The sequence below is a fragment of the Oncorhynchus kisutch genome, linkage group LG17, assembly GCF_002021735.2.
Source record: "Oncorhynchus kisutch isolate 150728-3 linkage group LG17, Okis_V2, whole genome shotgun sequence".
In the NCBI taxonomy this organism is placed as follows: Eukaryota; Metazoa; Chordata; class Actinopteri; order Salmoniformes; family Salmonidae; genus Oncorhynchus; species Oncorhynchus kisutch.
The window spans coordinates 22,348,673-22,363,456 of NC_034190.2; the positions used below are offsets into that span (position 1 = coordinate 22,348,673).

At 42.1% G+C, this 14,784-nt stretch overlaps 2 protein-coding genes across 3 annotated transcripts in view; both read right to left on the bottom strand.

Moving 5' to 3' along the window:
- LOC109907340 (SNF-related serine/threonine-protein kinase) overlaps positions 1 to 7,603 on the bottom strand; it is a 30,285-nt gene extending 22,682 nt beyond the window's left edge. The window contains exon 1 of one of the 2 annotated variants that reach the window (XM_031793313.1): positions 7,554 to 7,603. The gene's annotated coding sequence lies outside the window, so the exon portion shown is untranslated. Of the gene's footprint in view, positions 1 to 7,344; positions 7,517 to 7,553 lie in introns of those variants that run through there. The other variant, XM_031793314.1, reaches the window with a different exon arrangement.
- A 4,225-nt stretch (positions 7,604 to 11,828) lies between these two features.
- Positions 11,829 to 14,770, bottom strand: rpl14 (ribosomal protein L14). Its single transcript, XM_020505245.1, has 6 exons — positions 14,627 to 14,770; positions 13,895 to 13,996; positions 13,494 to 13,588; positions 12,983 to 13,082; positions 12,066 to 12,119; positions 11,829 to 11,920 (listed from the first exon to the last, which is right to left on the bottom strand). Exons 1-6 carry the CDS (start codon positions 14,627 to 14,629, stop codon positions 11,858 to 11,860), a joined length of 417 nt encoding a protein of 138 aa, XP_020360834.1. The 5' UTR covers positions 14,630 to 14,770; the 3' UTR covers positions 11,829 to 11,857.
- Positions 14,771 to 14,784: the final 14 nt, after the last annotated feature.

Below are 14,784 nucleotides of genomic sequence, written 5' to 3' on the forward strand. Positions count from 1 at the left end.
CTCCAGAGTTCCTCTGGGGAGATGGGTGAACCTTCTAGGACTATCATCTCTGCATTACTTCACCAATCAGGACTTTATGGACTCTCAGACCATCAGCAACAAGATTCTCTGGTCTGATGAAACCAAGTTTGAACTCTTTGGCTTGATTGCCAAGTGTCACGTCTGGAGGAAACCATCGCCTGGCCAATACCATCCCTACAGTGAAGCATGGTGGTGGCAGCATTATGCTGTGGGATGTTTTTCAGCGGCAGGGACTGGGAGACTAGTCAGGTTCGAGGGAAGGATTAACGTAGCAAAGTACAGAGAGATCCTTGATGAAAACCTGCTCCAGAGCACTCAGGACCTCAGACTGGGGCAAAGGTTCACCTTCCAACAGGACAACGACGCTAAGCACACAGCCAAGACAACGTAGGAGTGACTTCGGGACAAGTCTCTGAATGTCCTTGAGTGGCCCAGCCAGAGCCCGGACTTGAACCGGACCTAACATCTCTGGAGAGACCTGAAAATAGCTGTGCAGCGACACTTCCCATCCAACCTGACAGAGCTTGAGAGGATCTGCAGAGAAGAATGGGAGAAACTCCCCAAATACAGGTGTGTCAAGCTTGTAGCGTCATACCAAAGAAGAGTCGAGGCTGTAATCGCTTCAACAAACGATTGAGTAAAGGGTCAGCATACTTATGTAAATGTGATGTGTATTACCTGTTTTTGCTTTTTCATTGTGGGGTATTGTGTGTAGATTGATTAGGGGAAAACTAATTTAGTACATTTTAGCACAAGGCTGTATTGTAACAAAATGTGGAAAAAGTCAACAGGTCTGAATACTTTCTGAATGCACTGTATGCATGCCTCCGGAGTGGGACTAAAAGCCCACTCCGTATTCCTCTTCTCCATCAACGGCCTCTTGGAGCAGCCCCTGTGATGAGTGGAAGTGCCTTGGGGGTACAAATAAAGGAAAGTTGAATTTCTGGTTGAAAGGCTGTCACTCACCTGCATATCTAATATCTCAGCTGTAGGTAATAATGCAATAAACACTGCGCAAATCATGTAAGAAATAACAACAAAATAATAACTAAACTTTAAATATATATACACTGTTTGCTAGGAACAGGGTGACTATGTCTGTCAATGCCATCTTGTTTCTGTTCCTCTCCAGGGCCATGACTAGAGAACACTTGATTAGCCTTCTAATTATTCACCTCTTACAGTGCTTAACGAGTCAGATCTGTTTAATTACATGAAGTAGGTCTCTCTGCAATCCATGTGAGTGCTCTGTTTGGTCTGACTTAACTTTGTATCAATACATTTTTGTTCTGCCTTTTTTAACCAAAAATGACCTGTCCTAGAAAGGGCAATGAACAGGAGATCTGGCAGGGCTAATAACTAGCACACATCTGACCCTCCCCCTGCCCTATTAGTGTCCTGTGACTGTTAGTGTGAACTAAAACAGGCCTGGCAGGACTAATAACTAGCACACATCTGACCCTCCCCCTGCCCTATTAGTGTCCTGTGACTGTTAGTGTGAACTAAAACAGGCCTGGCAGGACTAATAACTAGCACACATCTGACCCTCCCCCTGCCCTATTGGTGTCCTGTGACTGTTAGTGTGAACTAAAACAGGCCTGGCAGGACTAATAACTAGCACCCATCTGACCCTCCCCCTGCCCTATTGGTGTCCTGTGACTGTTAGTGTGAACTAAAACAGGCCTGGCAGGACTAATAACTAGCACACATCTGATCCTCCCCTTGCCCCATTAGTGTCCTGTGACTGTTAGTGTGAACTAAAACAGGCCTGGCAGGACTAATAACTAGCACACATCTGATCCTCCCCTTGCCCTATTAGTGTCCTGTGACTGTTAGTGTGAACTAAAACAGGTCTGGCAGGGCTAATAACTGACTGTTATGTAATATTTACAACACTTCACTGAGATATCAGTAAGTAGGACCAGGGACATATATTCATCAGAGTCCTGAAGCTAGTTAGGTTAATGCCCTGACTGTGAACCTGGGTTTTTGAACCTGTTTTGTCTGCATCCAAAAGGGTGTTACCCCGAGTTTAAAGGGATAATCCACCTCCAGAAATAAAAATAATTAAATTCTTGTCAATTTGGTGAAAGCCAAACTATTTTCTCCATGATTTAACTTGTAAACGGTCCATCTGTAAGATTAGGAAGTCGTGTAGGAACGTGTCATAGCTACATGGTTATTGTCACTACAAATAGAGGATACACCATCACATGTCTTTTTTATTTTATTTGACCTTTATTTTACTAGGCAAGTCAGTTAAGAACAAATTCTTATTTTCAATGACGGCCTAGGGGGCAGAACGACAGATTTGTACCTTGTCAGCTCGGGGATTTGAACTTGCAACCTTTCGGTTACTAGTCCAACGCTCTAACCACTAGGCTACCCTGCCGCCCCGTCATTACCTCCAGATCAACAATTCAGCCAGTATATGGTATGGGCATACTTGTCTAGAACACATCCATCCATTTATATTGTCATGACAGTGTATATATTTCATTTAGATGATGTGCACAATCTAAACAGTGTAGCAAATTATTCAACTCAGTTTCTCCTTCAAGTACCATCTCGCAATGCGCCCTGTGTGTCTGTGGGGAAACATGGGAAAGGGTCGTTGTTACCATAGCAACATGCTCTGCACTCGCTCTGGGCAGAGAACTGCAAGTTGAACTCGGTGAGATACACTCCCCCAAATTGATAGTGCAGTTAGTTTAGGTCATTTTACAGCTAGCTAGCTACTTCACATGCTGATATTGACTTTGGTATTATTGTGTGTAGCTATGTTTGCTTGATTGTCGTTGATTTTCACAACAATTTTCACATTTCTACCAACCTTGTTATAACAGACAAAATAAACATTTGTTCACAAAAACACAAAAAAAATGCACATGTGTTATTTAACACTGTTTAACACTGGAATTAGTGGTTTGGTGTTGTTGTCCTTTAAGTCCTGTTCTCTTTTAGGGTCTCTTTTACAGATGAGCACTGCACAAATAAATCAAACATACTAACAAATTAAGACAATTATTATTATTATTTTTTTAATTAACTAGGCAAGTCAGTTAAGAACAAATTATTATTTACAATGACGGCCTACCCCGGCCAAACCCTAACAACACTGGGCCAATTGTGCGCACTATGGGACTCCCAATAACAGCCAGTTGTGGTACAGCCTGGAATCAAACCAGGGTCTGTAGTGACACCTCTAGCACTGAGATGCAGTGACTAAGACCACTGCACCACTCGGAAGCCCTATATTTTAAACACAGAAAGGGTGCAAATTAAATGAAAAGCAGCTTTACCACCCAACTCTGAGGACTGAAGGAGCCTACAGTGTTGTCCAAGCCGGAGACCGGGTTTGGTCATTTCTAAGTCTAAATTTAATTACTTATGATAGATACATAGGAAGTTTCAGCATGAGTGCTTTGTAGATAAACACAAGAAAATGCTGCTCTCTCCTTACATACAAAGAGGCCCAACCCACTTTTTGATACAAAACACAATGTGAGTTCTACAGTCGAGGCCAAAAGTTGAGAATGACACAAGTATTAATTTTCAAAGTTTGCTGCTTCAGTGTCTTTCGATATTTTTGTCAGATGTTACTATGGAATACTGAAGTATAATTACAAGTATTTCATAAGTGTCAAAGGCTTTTATTGACAATTACATGAAGTTGATGCAAAGAGTCAATATTTGCAGTGTTGACCCTTCTTTTTCAAGACCTCTGCAATTCGCCCTGGCATGCTGTCAATTAACTTCTGGGCCACATCCTGACTGATGGCAGCCCATTCTTGCACAATCAATGCTTGGAGTTTGTCAGAATTTGTGGGGTTTTGTTTGTCCACCAGCCTCTTGACGATTGACCACAAGTTCTCAATGGGATTAAGGTCTGGGAAGTTTCCTGGCCATGGACCCAAAATATTGGTGTTTTGTTCCCCGAGCCACTTAGTTATCACTTTTGCCTTATGACAAGGTGCTCCATCATGCTGTGGAAAAGGTGTTGTTCGTCACCAAACTATTCCTGGATGGTTGGGAGAAGTTGCTCTCAGGAGGATGTGTTGGTACCATTCTTTATTCATGGCTGTGTTCTTAGGAAAAATTGTGAGTGAGCATACTCCCTTGGCTGAGAAGCAACCCCACACATGAATGGTCTCAGGATGCTTTACTGTTGGCATGACACAGGACTGATGGTAGCGCTCACCTTGTCTTCTCCGGACAAGCTTTTTTTCAGATGCCCCAAAAAATCGGAAAGGGGATTCATCAGAGAAAATGACTTTACCCCAGTCCTCAGCAGTCCAATCCCTGTACCTTTGGCAGATTATCCGTCCGTCCCTGATGTTTTTCCTGAAGAGAAGTGGCTTCTTTGCTGCCCTTCTTGACACTGGGCCATTCTCCAAAAGTCTTCGCCTCACTGTGCATGCAGATGCACTCACACCTACCTGCTGCCATTCCTGAGCAAGCTCTGTACTTGTGGTGCCCCGATCCCGCAGCTGAATCAACTTTAGGAGACAATCCTGGCACTTGCTGGACTTTCTTGGGTGCCCTGAAGCCTTCTTCACAACAATTGAACCGCTCTCCTTTAAGTTCTTGATGATCCAATAAATGCTTGATTTAGGTGCAATCTTACTAGCAGCATGGCAAAGAGGGACTTTGCAATTAATTGCAATTCATCTGATCACTCTATAACATTCTAAAAAATCTCAAATGGACAAAATAGCCTGGACAATTTTACAAAACATATTAACAAAAGAAGACATTTATAAACATAGTTCTCCAATACTCTGAACTGATAGATATAATAACACCTTAATCTAAAATGTACATAAAAATTGCCTGGACAAATTCCTTCCAATTATCAAAAGTTCGACATGCTTTATTTGTGTAAAAGAAACCAACCTTGAACTTCAACTTCTTCACCAGCTCACTGACATGTTCTTTAAATGACAGTTTGTCATCAAGCCAGATACCAAGAAATATTTAGGAAAGAACTCACTCAATTTGTGTACCGTTCAAACTAGTCATTCCAAATTCCTTTAAATCTGGGTTATGGGACCTAGAAAAAAAGCATGCTTTTTGTTTTGTTTGCATTAACTTTAGATTCAATTAGTGACCTCTGCAGTGCTTGACAATCAGACTTTAAATGTGAAAAGGCTTGGCCAACCGATGGAGCAATGGAATACAACACCATCAGCAGCATACAAACTAATATATTTTTTACAGCATTACCAATGTTATTTATATAGATTGTAAACCGTAGTGGGCGGAATATCAAACCTTGGGGCACCCCTTTATGTAACTCAAAGAACTCAGATTTGAACCCATCTACCTTGATGCCCTGAGCTATGTCATTGAGATCATTATGAAACAAGCATCAGTACCCAACCCTATTGAGTACAGCTTGTTCAACAGAATAAAATGGTTTACAGTATCAAAAGCTTTTCACAAGTCTACAAACATGGAAGCACAATTCTTTCTAGAATCTAAAGGTCTTTGCAATATAATGTACAACAAGCTAATGTTTAGGTCTGATTCCAGATTGATTAAACATTAAGAATATAATTTACAGATAGAAAATAATGTAGCTGTTTGTTGACCAATGATTCTAGTATTTTCGCAAGACGGAGCCTGGAAATAGGTTGATAATTATCGAGATAACTACTATCCTTGCCCGTGTGGAGTGGTAGCACAAAAGCTGCTTTCCACACTTTTGGAATATTTCATGATACTAAATAAAAAATGTGTGTAACTGAGGCAGCAATGACGGGCACTGCATACTTAAGCAAAGACAGGTCCAAATTGTCAGCCCCTAATGACTTCTTCGTGTCAATAGCTAATAAGGCAGCAAGAAAGAAAAACCCTGACTACTATTCCCCAAGTCACGTGAGGTTGGCTGATAATTAATCGAGGCAACTGGAGGCTGTATGTTGCCAAGACCAGTATGACCACCATTTATTTCAAACAGAAAACCAGTTGAGATAAAAAAACATTTTTTTTTAATGCTGATAAAAAGCATCACAAATCTGAACTTTTTCAGTCAAATTACTTGCTTAGGTGGGGTGGTAGAGGAATTAGCCCGCTTCATTGAATTAATGGTTTTCCAGAATTTAGAGGGATCAATAACAGTCTGCCACAGCGAAATAGTTTGATATGGCCGGTTTAACCGAGGCGGTGCACTTATTTCTCAATTGCCTAAATAGCTGCCAATCAGCTAACGAGACTGTTTGTCTAGCCTTGAACCAGGCTTGATTTCTTATCAAGAGGTCTGAAAGTACCCGAGAGAACCGTGAATTAGTTCGGTTTTTGACTTGAAAAGGGACCTGTTTATCAGTCAGAGACGTAAAAATGGAAGATAAAATTTAAATTTTCCAAACAGGGTCTGGAATGGAGTTATATAGTAGAAAAAAAGCTCCGAATAATGTAGATCGTGAAGAAATTCCTGGGGTGACATTTAAAAATTATATGAGAGTTTTTCAATTTGGTATCACTAATGCAAGCAAGCAAGAGGGCTGTGGTCGCTGAAATCATTTGCAAAAACATCAATAGCCAAATACTTATAGAGACGGTTAGCCAGGATAAGGTCAATGAGGAGTCTGCTAGTTTTTCTTTACATTAATCCGAGTGGGTTTCGTTATTAGCTGAGCAGAGTTGAACTCAAGACAAATATTCTTAAACTGATCTGAATCAAGATTTAGATCTCCCAACACAACCAGTTCAGATATCAGAAATGGTTTAAATAAATCAGAAATAATACCAAACAGCCTCGGCCGAAGCAGCTGTTGTGCATATATGCATATTTTGGCTTACAGACAATTTTATAACCAACAGCTCACACTTTTTTGAGATTTTACGTAAAGCCCCCCCTTATGCATAATCAAACTATTCAGCCAGGCCACTGAGATAACCAGAACGTCTCAGCTAGTGTCATGCACCTAGACATCCAGAAATTCCAGTTTAGACATTATTCGCATATTTACATATTACAATCCAACCGCTCTGCGAGATTTGAAAACAGCCGAAGTATCCATGGTGACAGAAGAGTCAACAGAACTGGATATGCTAGCCACAATAAGCTTCCTGGTTGGATAAAAAATTGAGCTAATAGTAGAATTCAGGTAAATGTGCACACGATTACTATGACAATACCCATGCTTATGAGCACATGTAGCAAAACGATGATATAAAACTATTAATAGCATAGATGCGCTAAGTGGGTTCCTTGAGAGTGCAAAAACTAACAGGCACAGAATTACTATTTACAATACGTCTATTAACACGGGAAGCTGTGGCGGAATGATATTGCTGTGATCTAATGGGAGTAAATACCTTCGAGGAGCTTGATTTGATCAGTCAATGCCTCAGCGTTGACTTGTAGATGGCATCAACGTCAGTGTAAATTTAACAGCAACAATACATCCAAAGTGATTTGGTTTTCCCCCATAACATTTTGTTACATTACAGACTTATTTTAAAATGGATTAAATAAATAAAATATCCTCAGCAATCTACATACACAAAATTAGAAACAGAAATACCTTATTTACATATGTATTCAGGCCCTTTGCGATGAGACTCGAAATTGAGCACAGGTGCATCCTGTTTCCATTGATCATCTTTGAGACGTTTCAACAACTTGATTGGAGTCCACCTGGGGTAAATTAAATTGATTGGACATGATTTGGAAATGCACACAGCTGTCTATATAAGGTTCCACGGTTGACAGTGTATGTCAGAGCAAAAACCAAGCCATGAGGTTAAAGGAATTGTCCTTAGAGCTGGTGGTGGCAGAATCATGCTATGGAGATGTTTCTCAGCGGCAGGGACTGGGAGACTAGTCCGGATCGGGGCAAAATTGAACGTAGCAAAGTACAGAGAGATCCTTGGTGAAAACCTGCTCCAGAGCTCTCAGGACCTCAGACTGGGGCGAAGGTTCACCTTCCAACAGGGCAACAACCCTAAGCACACAGCCAAGACAACGTAGGAGTGGCTTCAGGACAAGTCTCTGAATGTCCTTGAGTGACCTAGCCAGAGTATGGACTTAAACCTGATCGAACATCTCTGGAGAGTCCTCAAAATAGCTGTGCTATTTATAGACAAACATTGACAGAAGAATGGCATTACTGAAGAGCTCTGACTTTCAACGTGGCACCATCATAGGATGCCTCATTTCCAACAAGTCAGTTTGTCAAATTGCTGCCCCGGTCAACTGTAAGTGCTGTTATTGTGAAGTGGAAATGTCTATGAGCAACAACACCTCAGCCGCGAAGTGGTAGGTCACACAATCTCACAGAAAGGGGCCGCAGAGTGCTGAAGCGCTTATCGTGTAAAAATTGTCTGTCCTCAGTTGCAATACTCACTACCGAGTGCCAAACCGCTTCTAAGCACAAGATCTGTTCGCTGGGAGCTTCATGAAATGGGTTTCCATGGCCAAGCCGCCGCACACAAGCCTAAGATTATCATGCGCAATGCCAAGCGTTGGCTGGAGTAGTGTAAAGCTTGCCTCCATTGGAACAGTGGAAATGTGTTTTCTGGAGTGATGAATCACACTTCACCATCTGGCAGGATGAATCTGGGTTTGGCAGCTGCAAGGAGAACGCTAAATGCCCGAATGCATCATGCCAACTGTAAAGTTTGGTGGAGGAGGAAAAATGATTATAGGGCTGTTTTTCATAGTTTGGGTTAGGCCATTTAGTTCCAGTGAAGGGAAATCTTAACGCTATACAATAACATTCTAGATGATTCTGTGCTTCAAACTTTGAGGCAACAGTTTGGGGAAGGCTCTTTCCTGTTTCAGCATGACAATGCGAGGTCCATACAGAAATGGTTTGTCGAGATCGGTGTGGAAGAACTTAACTGGCCTGCACGCAGCCTTGACCTGTATCCCATTGGGATGAATTGGAACACCAACTGCGAGCCAGGCATAATCACCTAACATCAGTTCCCAACCACACTAATGTGCTTGTGGCTGAATGGAATAAAGTCCCTGCAGCAATGTTCCAACATCTAGTGGAAAACCTTCCCAGAGGAGTAGAGGCTGTTATAGCAGCAAAGGGGGGACCAACTCCACATTAATGCCTATGATTTTGGAATCAAATTTTATTGGTCACATACAGATGGTTAGCAGATATTGCGAGTGTAGCGAAATGCTAGTTCCGACAGATGTTGAGATGTTCGACAAGCAGGTGTCCACATATTTTCGGTCATGTAGTGTATTTCTATATAAAAAAACAGGGCATTTGAAGACCTTGAGTGAACCAAGTGTGTTCTGCAGCTTTCACATAGTAGCGAGACACTGCCAACTGATCACTATCTTTAGAGGATGTGTCAAATTGGCCAACAATCTCTTATCTTCTGTTAGATAGAAGCTGTTCTCACCCCCCTCATTATCCTGAGCCTAGCAGCATCTCAGATTGTTCCATTTTTGGTTCTCCCTCCCGCCCTGACCAGAGATGGTGAGAGAAGCACCCTCAAACCCCCCCCCCCCCCCATCTCGCCTGTAGTCCAGAAGAACCCGCCCTCTTCATCTAGCCCCACACACAGCAGGGTAGTGCTACTGACAATATACTTACTTCTCCCTGGTGCATTCATTTAAGATCTTGAACATAACCCTAGAATATTCTTTAAACTTTCAATAAGTCAAGTCTACCCCTCAGAATATGTGAACAGCGTTGGTCACTTAGAAAAGTACCACAAACCCAATTTTAGCTTGTTGACGTTTCTCAATCTTTTACCATCACCTAGTGGATGAAAAGAGAATAGCAGCGGCCTTTCTCATACCATATACCACAGTGCCAGTTACCATTTTAAACAGATACTCTCGCAACTGAATTAGTAAAGGAAACTGTACATAAACGACCATAATTTCATGCCAACTAAAGTAGTGATTTGTTAATCATTCGTGTTATTCAAGTGAGCCCTTCCTTACAGTAAATAATTAGAGCAGTCTTCATCAGCCCAGACAGTTGTGATTCTGTGACCTGTAATTGTTTGAAGGTCTGGAAGTCTGCAATGCAGATTATACAATCATAATATGCGTGCGTGATTCACAATCTCTTTTCATGGTATTTCTATATTATATTACGTTTCACCCTTCTGAAACTGGACAGATGCGGCTTTAGCATTGACACACCACGATGAAAGGATAACAGCAGGGGATGGCCACGGTAAATTAGAGATCAATTGCTGGGTGGCGATTCAACACACAGATTAGTGTGTAGTGTGAGAATTTAGCAGAAAATGTAATTCCATATTATAGTAAAGACAATACGGCCACCTACTGCTTCTAACGGATCGTCGTCGCAGTGTCTTAATGCTGTTCATTGGTTGCATGTTTCGTCACGTTTGGTTTGGACTGATACCCATCTGAGCATTCTACTCAACGTACCGTCAACGAGCGCTGATGAAGACTATCAAAAGTGCATTAGTGGCTTGGAAATACAATGCCATTCACAGGAGGCAAATACTGTAATTATAAGGAAAACCTGTTGTCACCGTTTTGATATCGCCAGATTGACTTTAGATGCAGTATAACGTTAGCTAACATCGATGTCTCAGTGTCTCCTGACCCCTCCTGTCTCAGCCTCCAGTAATTCTGCTGCAGTAGTTTGTGTCTGGGGGCTAGGGTCAGTTTGTTATATCTGGAGTACTTCTCCTGTCCTATTCGGTGTCCTGTGTGAATCTAAGTGTGCGTTCTCTAATTCTCTCTCTCGGAGGACCATGCCCCAGGACTACCTGACATGACTCCTTGCTGTCCCCAGTCCACCTGGTCGTGCTGCTGCTCCAGTTTCAACTGTTCTGCCTTATTATTTGACCATGCTGGTCATTTATGAACATTTGAACATCTTGGCCATGTTCTGTTATAATCTCCACCCGGCACAGCCAGAAGAGGACTGGCCACCCCACATAGCCTGGTTCCTCTCTAGGTTTCGGCCTTTCTAGGGAGTTTTTCCGAGCCACCGTGCTTCTACACCTGCATTGCTTGGTGTTTTAGGCTGGGTTTCTGTACAGCACTTTGAGATATCAGCTGATGTACGAAGGGCTATATAAATAAATTTGGATCGAGGGGACACCGGATTTTAGCCAGTTAACGGTAGCATTGCTAGCTAGCTATGTTTGACTTACTGCGCTAATGACATTGCCATGCCGTAAGTAAGTTGTACGACATGATAATGCTGGCAAAGTTGTTCCCACTAAACATTTGACTACTTTATAAATGTAATCTTATTTTGAGCCACTCGTGTAATTTAAGACTAAACAGTAGTTGGCACCCATTCAGAACGACTTTGGTAACCACCAGTCAGACTTGTCACTGTTCTCAGTGCTACCGCACGGCAAGCGGTACCTGAGCGACACGTCTAGTTCCAACAGCTTCTATCCCCAAGCCATAAGACTGCTGAACAATTAATCAAATGACCATCCGGACTATTGCATTTACACTTCTACTGGCTGTTCCCGCACATTGACTCGATACCGGTATCCCCTGTATATAGCCTTTTAATTTGAGTTTTTATTTAAATGTAGTTAATATTTTATTAAAACTGCATTGTTGGTTAAGGTCTTGTAATTAAGCATTTCACGTTAATTTTTCCACCTGTTGTATGCGGCATATGTGACAAATAAAATGTGATTTGACTATTGCGCTGTGGGTAGAGTGGCTTGGAAGATGTTCAGAACAATGGCATGAAGACCCGGGTGGAGGTGCAACATTGTGAATTCAGAAGTGTATAGAATGTTAGAGGTGAGTGTCATCAGCTTTTAGATAGTCCTGTGATTGACAGGTGGGCAGTAGTAAATACAAGAGGACAAAGGAGAACAATTCAACCAGAGGATTTATTTTAGATCATGCCTTCTTCGCTGCCTCTTTCTGCAGCTTTTTCACCTCATGCTTGATGATCTTGTTCCTCTGTGGACATAAACAGCGAATCCATGGATCATTAGTGACAAGTTTCTTAAAATTCAATTCATTTCCACCATGATGTACATTTAATTTGCAAACCAAAATACTCTACATAAGTAATAATCTGATGTAATAAATGTTCTCCACTCACCATCCTTTTGGCCTTCATCACCTTGAAGCGGTCAAAGTCGGACATCTGGGCCCTCTGTAGAGACATAACAGTTATACAACTGGGACAGAGATTAGTAGCACTATAGCAAAACGTTCTGCAACGGAAATCAAGACATTTATGTATTCGACAAATTCAAGAAGGTCCCTCCCTGTTTTGTCCCATTTGCTTCTGTTTGGTGTTTAGTGGATATCACCCTTAAAAAGGAGAATTCCACCCAAACTCTTGGTATTTGTTTCATTAGTCCAAATGTGGATAAAGTCCCCAAATGTTTGGCATGTCAGCACTGAAGAAGATATACAACTTTAAAAATACAGAAAGTGTCACAGTATTTTCAAAGTTCTACATGTCGAAACCTTGCTGACACACAAAACATTTAGTGACTATCAACAGTGGACTAATTAAACAAATACCAAAAGATAGTTTTGAATGGTATTTAACTAAGTTGGAGGAACAATCCAGTAGCATAGCATGTCAAAACACCACCTCATGAGTTAGGCCACAATCAGTGATCAAGTAGTATTTGGATGCTCCACCACACACCCAAAAGGGTCAAATGTATAGAAATATTGTAAATCAATTAAAGATGTGCAGGACCTACTCTAGGAACAAAACCCCAAAGACAACCCAAGCAAGACCGAAGGGACACATAGGCATTGACAGTATATACAACAAGGATGTCATTCCCAAATGTGTGGGCAGCGAGTCATCTAAAGCCTATTGAAGTTTCCGTGCACTATTTTACAAAATATGTTTAACCTTGGCCATTGAGAAACCAACTGCTACCCATAAGCAGACCCCACCCCAGAGCCATTCTGTCAGAAACACGTGGACACCAGGAGGAGTTGCTGTTTCGACTAACAGCTAATGGCCAATCTAAATGTACAAAATATCCGTACCTTTTGTCTGGCTTCGATCTTTTTTGCCCAGTTGCTTTCTGCCCACTTCTCGGTGACTTGGGCCTTCTCCCAGGCGCGTCTCACAAACTTCTGACGAGCGCTGCAACACAGGAAGGGTTATTGTCCAGGGGACCCAAATATGCACAGAAAAGCCCTAACTTTACAGTAGTAGCAAAAACAAGTGCATGTTGTGAGGTAGTATATTCTGTGTGGTTACTGTAAGTCTGACTCAAGAATAGTCAATAAGAAAAAGTTCACTTGAAAACACAAAGCAGCTGCCACAGTCAATTCATTGAGGTGTCTGTGTGCATGTTGTACCAGCCCAGCAGTAATACAACTGACTGCACCAATCAAGGCCTTGATGAGGACCTGGGTTTATTTATTTGTGCAAACCACAGCTGAATATTTTGCAAACGGGTTTCTATTGGACAAGGGTAGGTCCCGCCCCCTTTCATTCAGTTTGCTTCTGTTCAGTTCCTAGTGAATACACACATGGTGTCCTCTCAATCACCTGTGTGGTACTTTGATGACGTAGTCAGTGAGCTGCATGCACTTGAAAGGCATCGACTGCCTCTTCACCCCTGTGCAGGGACCATCCACCAGCGCCTGAGACAAACACACCCAACAGTTCAAATTAACAAAACATGCCGATACCAAGTTGAACCATTCTTAAATTAACAGATGTGGTAATTGATTGAAGGACTACGAAGAAGGGTTGGTGGATAGACATACAAATGCTAGTAGACTACAAGATACAGGTACCAATTCAGAGCTGGGCTCTAAACTGGTACCTGAACATGTGAAGAGTAGAGTAGCAGGGTTGGCATAAAAGCCTGCACAACCAGTTGGTCTCCTAAACCAAAGTTGGGGACCTCTAGCATAAAGTCAGGATGACATCAATGCAATGCTTACTCTGTTTTGGTCGATGACATCGACGATGGCCACCAGGCTGCCTGCGTGGGGCCCGAAAGAGATGTAGGCGACGCGGCCAATCTCGACGTAGCGCTTGAACACCTGCAGGAAAAGAATGTGGGTTGTTTACTGGCGCTCTAACTAGCAAGCTAAGACAACCGTGAACAAAACCCTTCAGTGGGCGTGTGGTCACTAGTTTCTTATACCCAATGAATTTAGCTGGGTTTGTCCTAACTGACTACATGTTTTACAAATGTGATTTGGCTTTAACATGGCTATGATAGACAGCTTGTGGGAAACCACAAAACCGTGAACGCTATACTAGCTAACCGTTAATTAGCATGCTAGCTAACTAACGTTAAGGTTAGTTAGCTGTCCTGGTGAATACTAGCTTGTAGCCCACAACCTAGCGTACATACAAAAATGGACCGACAAACCAAACTTGAAAAAAAAGGCCGGAGGATAAGATATAGCAACTCTAATGCGCTCGCCATTGCAATGCAATCGTCATGGTTGGGCTAACTAACGTTAGCCTGATTACCGGCCTGTACACCACGTTGTAGCAGACTGAGCCCGACATTTCAATAATGTCCAAAATCCATTGACAGTATTTTAATCATCACTAACATAGCGATACGTTATCTATTTACATATTAACTGAGGTAGCTTAACAATAAGGACAAGTGTATTTAATAACATTTTCTAAATCCACAAGCTTCATGGCCAACTCACCATTATGGCAGTCCTCTTAAGAAAGGACGTCAAAGCTTCCGGTCGACGAAGTAACGCGTTCCGTTCTGTAAATACGCATGCGCACGTGAGGGATGTATTTTTCAAGGTTGGATATTACAATCCGGAATGCTCACCACGCCACCTAGTGCAGAGGAATG